Source organism: Rhinolophus hipposideros, assembly GCF_964194185.1.
Source record: "Rhinolophus hipposideros genome assembly, chromosome: 20".
Taxonomy (NCBI): domain Eukaryota; kingdom Metazoa; phylum Chordata; class Mammalia; order Chiroptera; family Rhinolophidae; genus Rhinolophus; species Rhinolophus hipposideros.
Genome location: NC_138066.1, coordinates 44,126,989 through 44,144,626, shown reverse-complemented (window position 1 = coordinate 44,144,626; position 17,638 = coordinate 44,126,989). Strand labels below are relative to the sequence as shown.

Below are 17,638 nucleotides of genomic sequence, written 5' to 3'. Positions count from 1 at the left end.
TTATTTGAGTTTATTCTCAAATGATATTTATAATCTTTTAGTCAAATTATAAGTAAGGATTGAATTACAATAGAATTTTTTCTTTACATATAATTATTGTTATTAGCACACTTAATAGCTGAGTAAAGCAAACCTTATAGAGCTTAGTTTATCCGAGATCATCTGGATGAAAAAAATGGATGAACTGGAATTTAGTCTAGTCATTAATTAATTTCAATAATGTTTGAAAGTAGCTCACATAATTTAATTGAAAAGACCTGATCTTTTAAATAATGTGTATTGTAAGAGTCTTAAGAATTTCTTCATACATTGTCCAACCACTTTCCATAATAGAGTTTGATTTTCACTTGGTGGTAGGGCATACAAACAAAATATAATAAAAGATTCTTAACTAAATGATTTTTCTACTGACATGTAAATGCAAAAGTTTATAATGAAAGAATAGAAAAATAGGCATGGGGGAAATATAAATTTTTGGTGAATATATTTTAGAAGGCAATTAATGCCATGGAAAATGTTTGTCATTTAATATTTTAGGAGATAGGCTAGAAAAGAAGAGAGGATGATTAAAGTTTGTAAATATGTATTTACATATTTATATATGCATATGCCTATACACTAAAGGTAAGTGTATTACAACTGTAATATTTGGAATTATAGTTAATTATATCTTCTAAGTGACTATTTCTCAAATATTTTGCAGTAAGCATGTTTTTTAGCAACCAAATAATATTGAATATTATATTTTAAAACTATAAAATGTTTCAGAACACACATAAAACAAATTTTCTTGTTTTATCTTTAGAACCAGCCCTGTCTAATCACCCATTATTTATAATGTTAATATTTTATTCTAAAAACAGGCTTGGTCTTTGACATATATGAAGGTCAAATCACAGCAATTCTGGGCCATAGTGGAGCTGGCAAATCTTCATTACTAAACATCCTTAATGGGTTGTCTGTTCCAACGGAAGGTGAGCAAAAAGAAATTTCTTGGAGGCAAGATATCTGATAATAGAATGAGGTCATATGTAGCCTTCCTCATTTTAACATTTACATTTGACTGCTTATGACAAAATAATGTTTGTTTATCTAAAGTTATTTATCAGAACAATATGATTTTGAATATATTTGATACTTCCCAAGTTTTTATGAAAATCCTTATCTTCATTCCATTACTATGTGATATTCCAGGGGAATTATCCACTACACCAAGCATTTATGGTAAGAATAATTAGTCATCGTCAATAAATTATAGAGTCATCATTTTAGATGTGTACATATGCCAGTATTTTCCTGAAGATCTCCAAGCATTAATAAAATATATTACCTTGCCAATGTTAAAGAATTTTTCTCTTCTCTTTTTAGGATCAGTTACCATCTACAATAAAAATCTCTCTGAAATGCAAGACTTGGAGGAAATCAGGAAGATAATTGGTGTTTGTCCTCAGTTCAACGTTCAATTTGACATCCTCACTGTGAAGGAAAATCTCAGTCTGTTTGCTAAAATAAAAGGGATTCTGCCACAGGAGGTGGAACCAGAGGTAGATGGACCCGCTTGGATCAGTTCAACTGCCAGCCATTTGCCAAGTTAAATCGCGACCACAGAATTCCCCTCCGTGACTTACCTGTCCTTTTGTGAATAAAATTTAGACATTGAGGTCCTATGAAAATGATCCATTGCTGTAACCGCTAAAATTGCTTAATATGAATCGTTAAGCTTTGGATGTTAAGCTTTGTGTATTTTCCTGTGTAGGTACAGAGAATTTTATTGGAGTTGGACATGCAAAACATTCAGGATAACCTTGCTGAACATTTAAGTGAAGGACAGAAAAGAAAGCTGACTTTTGGGATTGCCATTTTAGGAGACCCTCAAGTAAGTGCCATGGCACAGGTGAATGGATGCAGATTGAGTATCAGTAAAAAGTTGAGCTCTTCTTTTACCACTAAAAGTAGCAGAGCTTTTTGTAATGTGTCAAGAGAGAATGTGCTATGTTTAACTGTGAATATAAATTCATTGGACATCAATGGTTGGATGGTTATGATGATATTTTCAGTTTTTATTGTTATCCATGGTATCATCTGGAGACAGTTAACATGGGAGACGGACATATTTCATATATCATCATCCTCTGTAGGTTTTACTACTAGATGAACCAACTACTGGACTGGATCCCTTTTCAAGGCATCAAGTATGGAACCTCCTCAAGGAGCGGAAGGCAGACCGTGTGACCCTTTTGAGTACCAATTTCATGGATGAGGCTGACATCCTGGCTGGTAATTATTGGTTTTATCTCGGTATTATAATAAAGAATTTGGGAACTATTTATTCCCAAGGCAAGAGCCCTTCTCTCAATGCCTGTGCCTCTATTACACAGCCATCTGGGGGATGATAGGAGGCTAGTCCCACAGCAGAATTCTATTTATTTGCTAGATTTTGACACGAATAAAAAAAATGTGATTTTTTTTCCAGATCAGCTTTCAGTTAATGTAAATATCCAAATCTTTTGTAATATATATTTGGTTGAAAAATATCCACTCGTTCTTTAGCATTCAGAGTAAAAAATGTACCTAGGTAATTTCTGTTTTTTTGTTTTGTTTTGTTTTGTTTTTAAGTATTGGCACTAAAATGAACTGGAATTCATAAGCTCATTTTAAATGCATCAATTTTAATGTGTATTTCAAAATTTTAAATGGACATTAGATATAACAATGCTCCACAGGACGCTTCTCTGAAATCTGAGCCTTGGCTCCTCAGCTGTATTTTCTAGAGGAGGAAGAAATGACCCCTGTTAATCATTTCTGTCTTGCTTCTTTTTACTCAGACAGAAAAGTGATCATGTCCAATGGGAGATTGAAGTGTGCAGGCTCTTCTGTCTTTTTGAAGAGAAAATGGGGTCTTGGATACCACTTAAGGTAAGGACTTTGGGGGTAGATTTGAACATATATATAAATGTATACACACACATATAATATATACGCCATGTTTCCCCGAAAATAAGACCCGGTATTACTTTAGTATAATACACACACATATGTATAGATGTCTCCCCGAAAATAATATAATACACACAGATAATACACACACATATATGTTTCCCCGAAAATAAGACCTCGCCGGACCATCAGCTCTAATGTGTCTTTTGGAGCAAAAATTAATATAAGACCCAGTCTTACTTTAGTATAATACACACACAACACACACATATACAAGAATATTAATATAAGACCTGGTATTATGTTATGTTGTTATGTTATATTATATAAGACCAGGTCTCATATGATACTAAAGTAAGACCAGGTCTTATATTAATTTTTGTTCCAAAAGACACATTGGAGCTGATGGTCCTACAAGGTCTTATTTTTGGGGAAACACGGTATATATATATACATATATTCTATATATATATATATATATATATATATATATATATATATATATATATATATATTTCAATACTAGTTTATCAAAAAGGTAGACAATTATGAGAAAGAATTGGCCATAAGATGTATCTCTGCCGAGTTATATTGATCAATGTCTCCCAAATGCTTTTCTTACATTCCTGCCTCTCTGTGATATGCAAAAATTTTAAATGATAAGCCCGGGCCAACAGATCACAGCAAGGTTACTTCATGGACCACTTTCCAGGAAGCTGCTCTGCTCAGCCTAAACCTATACCGTCTTCCCACCCGCCATTTTCCTCAGCTGATCCATATAATCCTACAACATATTTTTGTTTTCATTCTTTCATAGGGCACAAAATCAAATACTTTCAGAAGCTAGTATCAAAAGTGTGGTTTCATCTGATGGCAGAGAAAATATGTTCAGGCAAAAAGAATTAAAAACTAAACTCTGGTCAAACAAAACATACATGTTGGCCAAATTTCCCTATTAGCCACTAATTTCTGATATCTACACGGTTTGATGTAGTATATATATACACACGCATATAGATATGTGTATCTATATGTGTATATCTATGTACACATATATACATATATATATATATACAGTTTCAATTCCATTATGTATTTGTTTATATATTTGTAGTTGTTCTGAGTTTATATACCTTCTCTGTATAGATCAGATTTTTCAAACCTGTGGCTTTATTAGTATTAGTATTATTTACTCACTTTGTTTCCTAAAGCCAAGTAAATTAGTACTCAAAAGCTAGATAATTCAATAAAAGCTCTTCTTTTCTGACAGCACTGGAAAAAAACACAAATGAATTGTCTTTTCTCTTAAACGTTAGTTTGTACAGAAATGAAACATGTGATACAGAAAATATAACATCCTTCATTAATCATCACATCCCTGATGCTAAGTTAAGAACAGAAAGCAAAGAAAAGCTTGTGTATACTTTGCCTGTGGAAAGGACAAATAAATTTCCAGGTAACATAAATATGATTACAATGGAATGAAATTTGGGAACAAGCGTTCACATTATTATTACAACTTTTATTGTTCATGGACTTGGATTTTGTGTAAGGTTGTGTTCCCTAAGAAGCAGAACTTGAGATGCAGATTTTAGTGCCATTTGTTTGGTAATTGATGCCTAGAATCACCAGTTCGGGATGGGGACATGAGAAAGGGGAGGAAAGGAAGCGAGGGGAGTTTGCATTATCGAGAAGGTTATCGCAATAAGCAATTAAGGTGTAATTACTACCTCTGGGAGAAACATATGATTAAATGAGGGGCTCAGAGTTATGTCACCAGAGGGGTGAAAAAGCTGGGGTGTTTATTTGCCACTTCTTATCCATCACTGGTTAAGAGATGTTTCTGGGAACATTAATTTTCTGACCTACCTGGCCTGTGCTCAGCATGAGCTTAGCATACTTAAGAGCCCAGAAAAAATGCCCTCGGGCCGGTGGTTGTAATAAGCAGATTTGCTGTGTATGGATAGGTGAGTGCAGGAGAGGTGAGAGTGAGGCCTAAAGGTGTCTGTTACAGGTGCGTTTTTATACTTTAATTTAATTGAGTATGTAGTATGTATTTCACAGAGAAAAGTGTAGTTTATTCATTCTACAGAAGAGGTCACTTTGGGTTTCCTGTCTGCTGGGTAGTGGCACTAACGTCGGCTTCATTTCGTAAATGATCCTAATAAGCACTGACTCTTTCAACATTGCTTACTATGAGTCATGCCTTGTTCTAATGGTTTTATACATATCCACTCATTTAGTCTTCACATCTGTTCTATGAGGTGAATGCTATGATGAAATATATGTCAGTCTTTTCTGATTTAAACAGCTTCCTTTTCACATAAACATTTAGCTTCTTACAGGCTAAGCTCCCTACAAGCCTGATTTAAACAGACTCTTTTGAATGATTCAAATGATAATTTGGCAAATCTTCAGGAATTCAGATTTCATCCCACCCCCAAATATGGCCGCTCTCTCTGTCCTAGTAGTAGCTTGGAAGATGGGCTATGCTATGTTGTTCTGTTCTTGGACTGATGTCCAATGAGGTGCAATGAGCCCCCCTTCTTTTCTGGTAGGGGAAGGAGAATAATGAGTTATATGCTGATACCATCACAAGAAGACGAGTATGTCACGTAGCCAGAATCCCTGGTGTTGACGCCAGCCCATAGCAGCCTCCCTACACATACTCAGGCCTCTCCAAGTCCAATGACATACTTATGTTTTTCTAGGACATAAAGGGCCTCCCAGGTTCGCTGCATGCCACGTGCGGGCCCTGGGGAAACACAATGCTGCTGCAACCTCAGTACTCATGTAATTCTTCCCAGGCATGTTGCTGGTCCATCACCCCACCCAATGTAGAAAGTGGCGTGTGAAAAGCTTCTAAAAAGCTCGCATCCTCATCCAAGTATCCACCATGGAAGATACACACACTAAATGTTTATTGGGAACCTATTATATAAAAGGCACTGCTCAAATTTCTAAGGATAGAGAATTAAACAAGACTTGTGAGTTCCCACCTTCACAGAACCTACATTCCATTGGGTGGGGAGAAATAGATACATGCAGTAAACTGAACTGTGTTACAGTTGTGTAATAAAATAATAAACACGGCCAAATGGGTTAGAGAGATGACTAATGTCAGGTTGGGGGTTATATAAAGTGTCAGAATGCCACAAGAAGAAAATGTTCAAAAGCATTCCAAGCAATTTGTACTTCTTAATCCCTTCGCATTTTTCACCCTGCCCTTAACCCCTTCCCGTCTATCACCCCAATAACTCTTGTACTCATCTGACACCATACATAGTTGCTACAACATTGTTGACTGTATTCCTTATGCTATAATCTAATCCCCATGACTACTGTGTAACAACCAATTTGTACTTCTTAATCCCTTCGCCCTTTTCACCCTCTCCCAACCCAACTCCCACCTGGCAACCATCAAAATGTTCTCTGTATCTATGAATCTGTTTCTCTTTTATTTATTTGTTTGTTTTGTTGTTTAGATTCAATTGGTAATTACCAAATAGTCATGGGGTGTAAAGTACAGCATAGGGAATATAGTCAATAATATGGTAATAACTATGTGTATTGCTAGGTAGGTACTGGACTAGTCAGGGGGATCACTTCTTAAATCATATAAATATCTTACCACTATGCTGTACACCTGAAATTAACATAAAATAATATTAAATGTAAACTGTAATTGAAAAATTAAAAAAGATGGGTAGAAGGTGAAGTGGAATTAAGAAGTTCAAATTTCCAGGTGAAAAACAAATAAGTCATGGGGATATAATATACAGCATAGGGAATATAGTCAATAATATTATGATAGCGTAGTGTTAGATGGCAACAGTGTTAGATGGTTGCTGGACTTAACACAATGGTCACTTCTTTAGGTACAAAAATGTTAAATAACTATGGTATATACCTGAAACTAACATAATTGTGTACAATGTTAGCTATATTTTAATAAAAATCCTTTTAAAAATTAGAAAGTTTTTTTCAAAAGCATTTCAAGCAGAGGGGAAAAGGAGGTGTCTGGAGTTGAGTGACTGAGGGAAGAGAATGACAAATGGGGATGGGTAGGTTGTAGGGATAAATAGAGACTCACTTATTTAGAGCTTTAGAGGCTGTGGTATGGTCTTTGAATTTTGTTTTAAATCTATTGAGAAACCACTGAAAGTCATTAAATGGGGGATTGATGTGATGTGACTTATATGTTCATTCTCTGGATATAAAAAAATCATTCTGGACATAGAGGAAAAAGAGTGGGCCCTGGAGACCCACCATCTGATCATTTCAGAGGTGTAGGTGAAAGATGACGGTCATTGGGCTACCATTGTACCACCTGAAAGACTAATGGAAGTGGGTAGATTTGAAACATATTTGGAGATAAAGCCAAAGAATCTTGCTCTTGGCGCATTTGTGGAGCACAATGAAAAGTGAACAATCAAGAGGCTTCTAGAATTTTGACTTAAATCACTGGGTGGAAGGTGATGTCGTTTGTTTGGAAATGATGGGAGGGACAGTTGGGTAGAATGGAGAAGGAGTAGTTAGTTTTCTATTTTGGAAATGTTTCCTTTGAGATACTTTTAGACTTCTAAGTGGAGATGCCAATTGCCCAAGTTTATAATTGGTTTAAGATTTTTGAAATCAGAGAGCAATCAAAGTGAGAATTGAATTTGGAAATTATTAGCATATAGATGGTTTTAATGCAAAGGGATGAGAGTAGACTGTATGGAAACAGAAGGTGATCTAGGATTGAGCCCTCAGGAGTAAGCAGAGGAGGAGTGAGAGGTGGTTGTGGGAATCAAGAGGACCCGATGAAGTTGAAGGAGAAACCGGAGAACATGTTCTTTTTACTCAAGGAAGAAAATGTTTCTCGTGGGAAGGTGTAGTCAACAGCTTTGAAAGTCAGAGAGATAGAGAAAGAGATAGAAATAGAGATAGAGATAGAGATAGAGAGAGAGAGAGAGAGAGAGAGAGAGAGAGAGAGAGAGAGAGAGAGAGGAATAAAAGGAATAAAAAAGAAACAACCAAAAAGCCTTGTCTGTTGGACTGAAAATGTGAAATCATTGATAACCTTGAAAAGAGCAGCTGCTGTGGAGGGATAGAGATAACATTTGGATTTGGGAGGTTAAGATGTGACAAATTAAAGGCTGCTAAGTCGTTGCGCCGTGTGTGTGTGTGTGTGTGTGTGTGTGTGTGTGTGTGTGTGTAGAGGAGATTATTGTTTGTTTCTCTTTTTTTTTTCTGTTGCTTGTCTTTGTTTAATGGGTGACCTTACAGAGTTTTTGCCTCCTGTTTGGATGACCCAGTACATGTAAAAGAAATTGATGATTTGGGGGGTGGGGGGATGAGAGAGAGAGAGAGAGAGAGAGAGAGAGAGAGAGAGAGAGAGAGAGAGAAATGAGAGAGAAATGAGAGAGAGTATGCACATGAGCCCAGATTACTTTGGAAAGTCCTCGAGATGCCCAAAGGGGATGGAATTGAGAACACAAGTTCAAGAGGTAACTTTTGGTGGGAACAGCTACAAATCTTCCATCTATACAGGAGGAAGACCCAGAACATGGGTAGAGAAGTTGATACTCTTTCTGATTGCTTATATTTCCTTGAGAAGTTTGCAGGAAGTTCATGGGCTGAGAATAGACAGGCTTAGAATAAAGACGGCTTAAGGATAGAAGGAGAGGTTCAGAGAGGGAGAGCATTCCAGTGAATGCTTTTTTTTTTTTTTTTTTGCTTTTGCTTACTGTGGTACTGTAAAGACATAATTTTCTGAACACTATTCTGCATCATTTTTTAAATGTGTTCATTAATTAGGGTAAGTTATCAATGTGGTATTTCAAATGTATCTATTCCTATCTGTTGCTTAGACCTTCTCAGTGATCTTGATAAAGGTTCTGGACAGGGTGTGATGAGTTATGACATTTCCATGTCAACTCTGAATGAAGTCTTCATGAAGGTGGAAGGAAAATCAACTATTGAACAAGGTAAATTCATTTGTATAATTCACATAAAATCAATTTTTCAAATGACCATGTGTCAGTTTAGTATTTATAATGTCTTACACATGATTCGCATGAAAGAAACGTAACTAATTCCGAATTTGACCCTGCTTTTTGGGAAGGGCTGTCATTGTTTCCTAACATCATTAATAGGACTACACACAGATCCCTTCTTGGAATGTACTGGATTTCTCTTCAGAAACTATTTTCTTCCTATTCCAGCACCGTTCTCCTCTTCCCAGAGGCTCACTGCTTCTTGAATACTTTGAGGATGTGAAAGTCTCTCATTCAGGGTCGTGAAGTCTGAGCAGATATTCCTTACAAAAATTGCTCTTAATTTGTTCATATACAGAATCCCACTAAGGTCTAAATGGGGGAAATTGTTTGGATCATCCCCTGTGTATTTTAATGGGTGATAATAGTAAAAGCTGTTATTTATGGAGCATTTATGCCAGACAATTTGATCAATGCATGAATATATTGATTTGCCTTTCTATAATAACCATTCCAACAAGTGTAATTGGCACCATTTTACATCAGAGGAAATCAGACCTAAGAGTATTTAGTAATTTACCCCAAATTAAGCCAGTTGTAAATCACATATTTGGAAATCAGGTACAGATCTAGTGTCTTTACCTACCCTTCTAAATTACGGATAGCTTAATAGTAGAGATTTAGCCATCAATGATTGGTTATTCATATGGAGGAGATTTATTGAAATCCCTAAAATATTGTTACAAATGGGACTTTCTATGCCTTGTCAAAGTCGGGGCATAATGAGATCACCCTTGGCTGAATTCTTTTGGTATGAGTTCCAAATATTTTATCACTAAGTTTATTGAATGTGGACGTGATAAACATAATTTGTTGCTTATATCGTTTGTTTTATAACCACAAACATTCTAAAAGAATTTTTAATATTACCAAAAAGAGAAAACTGTGATGATGGCATTAATAGTGTGCATGTGTGCGTGCGTGTGCATGCACTTGTGTATGTGTACGTGTGTGTAGATTTTGAACAAGCGGACATGAGAAGAGACACAGAAAGCCTGCGTGAAATGGAGCCACCTTGCTCTGCTGTTCCTGAAATGCGGAAGGCTGTGAGTACTTTGGAACTCTGGAGAATGCAGGTCTGTGCAATCGCATGGCTCCGTTTCTTAAAGTTAAAACGTGGAAAGAAAACGCTTTTGGCCCTGTGAGTATCAGAGTACTGTGGTTGTGTTGAATAGTGAGTTTCAAGAAAGGGTTCAACCAGAAGAGAATTTAGAACTAGAACATAATATGCAACGTTGCCGCCAGAGGATGGTTAAAGACAGTATTTAATTTTACTGTCCGTGTGAATGCCTATATGTTAGCACTTGGTTAGCCTTACACACAGGTCTGTTGGTTGTCATAGTTTGATAGCCTGGTGTTTATATAGCAGTGCCTCTTAGCACTGTGTGGCATGCTAAGGTATGACTTTCAAAATTTTAGCACTTAACCATTATGGCTGGTGTGGAGTAGAGTTGGTACACAAATAGTTGTGAAATGTCTTCTAGACATTTAAATAAAATTGCTATAGATTCATATGGTAATTTTTCTTTATTGGTAGACTATTGATATTTGGAATCTCCCTGTTCCCTTTGATTGTGGAAACAATAATTGATGCTGTATTAGTTCAAAAGAATGATTGGGAATTTAAACCTGGATTCTATTTCCTCTCTCCTGGACAACTTCCCCAAGACTCTCTTACTAGCCTGTTGATCATCAATAACACAGGTAAACAAAAAAAACCCAAAATGTAAACCCAGAAATAAGTTATTTTTATGTAGAGAGAAAAATGCAAATCTTAAGAAAAGAAAATGTGTATTTAGTCATCGTGAATAGAAAAGAGTTTCTGAGGAACTATGCATATTTGCCCTGATTTTAGAGATTGTGACTATGGTGGAACATGATAGAAGGATCCTGGGTCACCATATAACCTGGCAGAACAGAGCTGCCTATGTACCTGATGGCCCTGAGCTATTATGTGAGAGAGAAACAAACTTCTGTATTGACTGAACCACTCAATTGTGAGATCTCTTTGTTACAGCAGCCTAACCTCTACCTTAAAGATTATACTCACTGATTGACATGTACAGATCCAACAGGATCTAAGAAGTTTCCTTAAGACAATTTGGTATCTGTGCTCCTGTTATCCTAGATGATGGGTGATTGGTTCTGTCTGACCGCTTACAACTACTGCTTATTTAACTTTGAAGAAGCTTTTCTGTTTCTGCCTAAGATGTTAAAAATATATATATTCAGAGTAGGAGTCCTCTCTTGAAGAGTTCCCCTGCCCACTCCAATTTTCATACACATTTGTGACTCAGGGTTATAGAAGAAGTCTGCTCTTTAAACAAAGGTGGTCTTTTCATTTCTGTCTCTCATTCTGCTTCTTTTCCATTTGGGTTTTAGAGAGTAAATGTTATTCATTCTACTACCTTAAAACTGAAAGTGTTGTATATTTGATTTCCAAGATCTAGAATTGTTTATTTGCCTTTCAGAAGCCTGTTACTGTCTCATGTATGTGTTTTCCTCTCCAGTTACTCTGAGAACAATATACCTGTGTTAACTTATTTGTCCTTTCTTCTCCGTACTCAGTAGTTAGGTATTCTGTGATTTCAGTTTGGAGCTTCTGTGTCACCTTGTTCCTTTTTCTCAGACTCTGCTGATTGTTGGTAAGATGTTTATCTTTAAATTGGAGGACTCCTGTTTGCCTCAGTGAATGTGAGTCACCATTATGGCCTCCTCCCTCAAGTGGCTGTGGAGATGGAGCAGGCTATGTGGCTGCCCCGGGCTGCAAGGAAAGCTTCTGTGCTACGTGGATGGCCCCACCCACCGGGTGGGAGTCCTCTTACATCTGGGGCTTGGCCCGATTTTTCTGATGCCAGAACCCTGTCTGTTCCCAGTGGGAACTCCCACTGTAAAGTCCAAATGAGCAAAAACGAGAATCCTTTTTCCCCCCACCTTTTTCCATGACATCCTGTCCTTTTAGTTATCTGGTGTTACTATAGGTTTTGCCATGTTGTTTTCCCCAGATAATGTCTCTTAGAAAGTGAATTTGGGGACTTGTGTCCTGATGACAATTGCAGTTGCCACCTGCTCTGTGTGGAACACTGGGAGGGGCCTGTGGTCACCTTGTTCCAGGTGTGGTTAACCAGTTAATGAGCCTGCCTACCTTGCCCCCTTGAATGTGTTCACTCTTGAGTTTAGATATCCTGGAAATTGGTTTTACCTTTCCCTGTGGGCTCTAGGCTGTGGGTTGTTCTCAGCTCTTATTTCTCTGTCAATCTCATCTTCTTTCTTCTTTAGGAGTATATCAGAAACTTTGGTCTGATCTTGGCGACACTCTTCATTTCCCACTTCCTATGAAAAAAATTTATGTAATATATATGTAAAATAGATGTAAAATACATTCATGTGTTATACATACACCTACGTAGACTTACTTTTCTGTTATTTGAAAAACAAGGGAGTGAGGGGAGTGTTACTATTGGCCATTTTAGGCTAGCGAACTTGAAGTACTCCTTCTATCATTATTATATTTCCATAAATTATTGAGTTCGAATGTATTTTTTAACCAAGAGTCATAAAGTAGAATTATCCTATCTTAATAGTTATATGTTAACTTGCGTTAAACAGAATTATAAAGCTAACTCATCACAGAGTAAGACTTGACAAATAGAAGATGGTAGAGTGTGTTCTCTTTCATGGGCCAGTATTATTTATTGTGATGCCCAAAAAGACGTGCCTTCATATAACATGAACGCTGACGTTAAATTGTGTAGGTGGTTTATTTCTAAAAATTGACATCTATGTTCTTGCTTTATATGGTCGCTGTTGTTGATTTTTTTCTAGAATCAGATATTGAAGATTTTATACAGTCATTGAAGCATCAAAATATACTTTTGGAAATAGATGACTTTAAAAACCGAAATAGCACTGGTGACCTGTCATACAATGGAGCTGTCATAGTTTCTGGTAAACAAAAGGTATGTTTGCCTCTTGCTTCTTGTTTATGTTTTTATGAAAAAAAAACATTAATAAAGTGCTACATTTGAACTGTTTTAAAAACTTGAGAAAGTCAACCCAGCTATTGTACAGCTACTTGACTCAAAAACATTTTGGATCATTGTTAAATAATCTGTGAAATTCAAATACATTTTTGTAAAATATTTTCTGTCTTAACTTTTGAATTAGATGACTTTTACATTTGAAAGTAGCTAAACATAATTGTATTATTCAGACTCGATAAAACGTTAGAATCTGTAGTTACCAACTACTATTATTATGAATTTGAGGGATCTTATTCAATAGCTAACTATCCAAATGCTCATTTTATATATTGAGTAAATATATTAAATACTTTCAAATAATTAAAATATATTAAAATGTATTATATAAAAATACAATAAATGTGATAGCCACCTGAAGTCTCTGACAAAAATGTTCTCAGCCTACTATCTTAACATGTTTCTATTTGGACAAAGAGTACAAGCAATAGAGAACCTTCCCAAAATAAGTCTATTGAAAATACAACCTAATCATAAGTAAACCCTGAGTCTTGCTTACATTCCAATGAAAAACAAGGAGCCAAATTAAGTGAAGCTACCTCTTTATTTCTTGACACAAGGGCAAAAAACAAAAGTAAAAGCCTTTGGCGATGTATCGTTGAATTCAGTTCTACCTAAACTAACTATATCATAAAAAATATAATTGCAATGTGGGAAACCACATTGCTTGGCAGGCGCTTTATAAATAAATATGTAACTTATCTAGCATGTTTATTACATGAATTATTGGTAATATTTAAACGATATTGAGCCTTTTGATGAATGCATGAACATTTTCATAAACCTGAAGAACATAAATATTGTCAAAGCATGGGTGAAAATGGTTCACTGGCCATGTAATCATGAATATTTTATGAACCCGATGCTTATCTCCGGTCCAGAAAAATCAGGGTTCCTTTGCTTGCTCACTGTAAACTACAGAGTTTCTTCGTCAGGGCCACTTTTAAATTCCATCAGCTGAAATTTCCTTATCAGCAAAATGAAAATGAAACGATCCAAAATTATTAGGTTGGTGCAAAAGTAATTGCGGTTTGAAAGGTTAAAAATAATTGCGAAAACCACAATTACTTCTGCACCAACCTAATAGTGATTCTAATAAAAATTCGTATTACTGACTGTGTCATATCCACTGTGAAAGGGCCTAATTACATCGTCTCATTTAAACCGTATAACAACTCAAGTATTGTACTCTTTCACAGATGAGGACACTGAACCTCAGAAAGGTCAGTTATCTTGGAGAAGGTCAGAACAAGTCACTATTGGGATCTTCTATATAAAACGTTTTTTTTTCTTTAATGATTTAGAATTAACATTGTTTTATTTGTCTTTGTTTTATTTGAAGGATTATAGATTTTCAGTTGTATGCCATACCAAGAGACTGCACTGTTTTCCTATTCTTATGAATATCATCAGCAATGGGCTACTTCGGATGTTTAATAATCATACACAGTATATTCGAACTGAGAGGAGCGCATTGCCTGTTGTAAGTATTGTATTTACTCCTACTGAACAATGAGGAATTTGAAAAGCAACCTATGTTTACCCACTTTAGCTTTTAAATATTTGTAATTGATTGTTAATCCTAAAAAAAAAATGAATTTTGTCCTAACATTTTTAACAGATAGAATGTGATTTCTTTTTCTTTATTATTATCAGAGAATTTTCATGGGCAATATTTTCCCCTATTATGTCATAGTTTCCTATAGAGTCTTCTGAAAAGATACATACTTGATTGCAGGAATATATTGGAGAGAGAGAGAGAGAGAGAGAGAGAGAGAGAGAGAGAGAGAGAAAGAAAGAGAGAGAGAGAGATGAATAGGAAATCTGAAGCACCTATAACCTTGCTTAAAAGTCTTATAAAATCGGATGGGGGGAGGGGGGTTCACAGTGTGAGGGATATAAATGATGAACGTCTAAGTATTACCTTGTCTTGTACACCTGAAACTAATAAATAAAAAAATAATAATAAAAAAATAAAGAACAGGATCTTGAAGCAAGATAAAAAAAATAATAATAATAAAAAATAAAAGTCTTATAAAATCTAACATTCTTTGTTAGTAGACCCTTCATTGAATAAATGGGTAGTAGACTGACTGATGTGAAGGAGAATTTGCCAGTTCTTGGGCTATGTGCTTTTTGATGAATTCTTCCCTTACCCATAGTTGCTCTGTTTTCAGGCATGTCTGATACACACAAGCTGCATTTTCAAAATTCTTTGTCAGCTGTCTATAGTGTGGATTTAGACAACTGGAAACAGTGGTAGGAGCCAGGAGAACAAAAGGATCACACACCTGGGCTCCAGTCTCAGCATTTCCTTCCTTTGTCCCTCCAACCCAGAAGTGACAATGACTTCTTACGTCATCATCCTTGTTGGCTTTTCTGCTCTTTCCACCCGTGTAACCATTGCATGATTAATTTCATTCTATTTTTAAGTCTGAAGATAGATTTCTGGTTAGAGCCTGACTCATACCCAAGAAGGATCTCTCAAAGCTGACTCTACCTGTTTCAAACTTGGAGGTTGGAAGAGCAATAAACAGGACTAGAAATGGAGCCTTCAGAAAGGGACGCCCATTTTGTGACAAAGGGGTCGAATTCAGTTTTGGCTTCACTGCATTCGTAGTGCTGGGGATAGACACAGGAGCAGATGGATGGAATATACTTGAGAGGTCAGTGATGGACGTATACACCTGTGAGCTAAAGCCACCACTGACCATGAGAGCAGGGACAATTCAAAAGTAGTGGCGCCTGAAGGGAACTCTCGAGAAAGTGGAACTAGCAGGTAATAGGAAGAGATAGATATGACCCCCTCTTGGTCTTTTAGTTTCCTCATGTCATTCCTTGTTTGTTCAAGATCAAAATGAACCGAGGCCCCATGGTTACATTCTTAGCATCCCCACTGGCACTTACCTTTCGTCTCTCAGCCATTCTTATGAAGACTTTAATGCATTTTCCCACCTGGTAAAATCTGAATAGATAGCACCCCAAAACCATCAGTGAAGTTTGAGAATTGTGGAATTATTCCGAGACAGGCTACTGTACAGGAAGCGGTTCTATTCCCAATCTGAGCAGAAGCTGAGCCTCAGGCAGACACTGATTTGGCGGTAGTGATTTACAGTTCGTGTCCTTGAAGATGGGCTCGGTGGCATCGAGTTTTCTTTTTAGGTCTGTGCTTCAGAACACACCCACCGAGCTGCCGAAGTTTTCACATACCGTAATACTAGGTTTGCTGAGAAAGACAGGCTGTTCAGGCCTGAATAATCTGTTTCTCTAGGATTGTAACTCCTGAATTATTATTTTCTGTATTGTGGTAAAAAAACAACAACCCACCTAATATAAAATTTACCATCTCAGCCACTTTCAGTGTATACTTCAGTATATTCACATTGTTGTAAAACAGATCTTCTGAACTTTTTCATCTCGTCGAACAAAAACTATATACCTGTTAAATAAGCACTCCTCTCTACTCCCTTCCCCAGGCAATCACCATTTTACTTTCTGTTTTTATGAAGTTTGACTACTTTTGATATCTCATATAGGGACAATCATATAGTATTTGTCATTTTGTAACTGACTTTTCCTTATTATGATGTCCTCCAAGTTCATCCATGTTGTAGCATGTGCCAGGATTTTCTTCCTTTCTAAGCCTGAATCGTATTCCATGTATGGCTCTACTACATTTTGTTTTTTCATTTATCTGTCCATGGATACTTGGGTTGCTTCCACCTCTTGGGGAATTGTGAATAATGCTACTATGAACATGTTGTAGGCAGATATCTCTTTGAGATCTTGTTTCCAATTCTTTTTCATATATAACCCTGAAGTGAGTCCTGAGTTATTTTTTACTTCTCTTTTTTCCCTAGGAGTTGAAGGCTCAGATTAAATAATCAGAAGTCATTACCTTCTCCCACCTCCATGCGCAGATGTTGATGAAATAGCCATACACTTTTTATGTTTCAGTGTTTCAAAAAGCACATTTCTTTATGGTTATTAGTATCTGTTTAATTTTTTTTTAAAAAAAGCTAGTTTAAAGTATATTTTATATTTGCAGATTTACGTGTTCTGGACTGGGCTCCCGGAAGGCTCCCTCTTTTTACTTTTCATTTCGTGCAGCATTTCTCCTTACATCGCCATGGGCAGTGTCAGCGATTACAAAGTAAGACAAGGGGGAAGAAAGAAAAGAAACTTCAGGGACTTCAGTAATTGTATTGTCAGACCTATGTGTTCAACATGTTCTTCTGTGGGAAACACATTTAAACTTACATTGAGATAATGTAGTTAAGCATGATTTCTCTCAAATCAGAAAATTTGCTGTTAAAAACAATACTTCTTTCTTCAAAACTACAGGTAAAGTACAATAATGTTACAGGGATTCAAGTTAATTTAAACCTTCAAAGGGGAGTATTCTAAAACTTTTGACTATATTATTTCCTAACTCCAAGGGAGAAATCATTGATGTTGAAATTGCAGACCAGATTTGAGACTTGAATGCTTTTTCTACTGTGGGGAATAAAATTGTTGTATTCGTATTTGGTTATATCCATTACCTAAGGCCAACAGTTCAATAAGATTTAGATGAGTCATCCTTCACAATTCTGAGCCAGTAACTCTCCCAGGGTATAT

At 36.2% G+C, this 17,638-nt stretch overlaps 1 protein-coding gene across 5 annotated transcripts in view; it reads left to right on the top strand.

Annotated features, from left to right (window-relative positions):
* Positions 1-17,638, top strand: part of ABCA6 (ATP binding cassette subfamily A member 6) — a 74,821-nt gene that overhangs the window by 38,059 nt on the left and 19,124 nt on the right. For all 5 annotated transcript variants that reach the window (XR_013991954.1, XM_081028898.1, XM_081028900.1 and 2 more), the window contains 12 exons: positions 864-974; positions 1,369-1,544; positions 1,757-1,876; positions 2,139-2,277; positions 2,826-2,916; positions 4,254-4,393; positions 8,793-8,909; positions 9,936-10,119; positions 10,516-10,682; positions 12,804-12,937; positions 14,361-14,501; positions 17,067-17,171. Coding sequence is in view for 4 of the 5 variants with exons in the window: in XM_081028898.1 (XP_080885024.1) it covers positions 864-974; positions 1,369-1,544; positions 1,757-1,876; positions 2,139-2,277; positions 2,826-2,916; positions 4,254-4,393; positions 8,793-8,909; positions 9,936-10,119; positions 10,516-10,682; positions 12,804-12,937; positions 14,361-14,501; positions 17,067-17,171 (1,625 nt within the window). In the remaining variant the exon portion in view is untranslated. The remainder of the gene's footprint in view (positions 1-863; positions 975-1,368; positions 1,545-1,756; positions 1,877-2,138; positions 2,278-2,825; positions 2,917-4,253; positions 4,394-8,792; positions 8,910-9,935; positions 10,120-10,515; positions 10,683-12,803; positions 12,938-14,360; positions 14,502-17,066; positions 17,172-17,638) is intronic.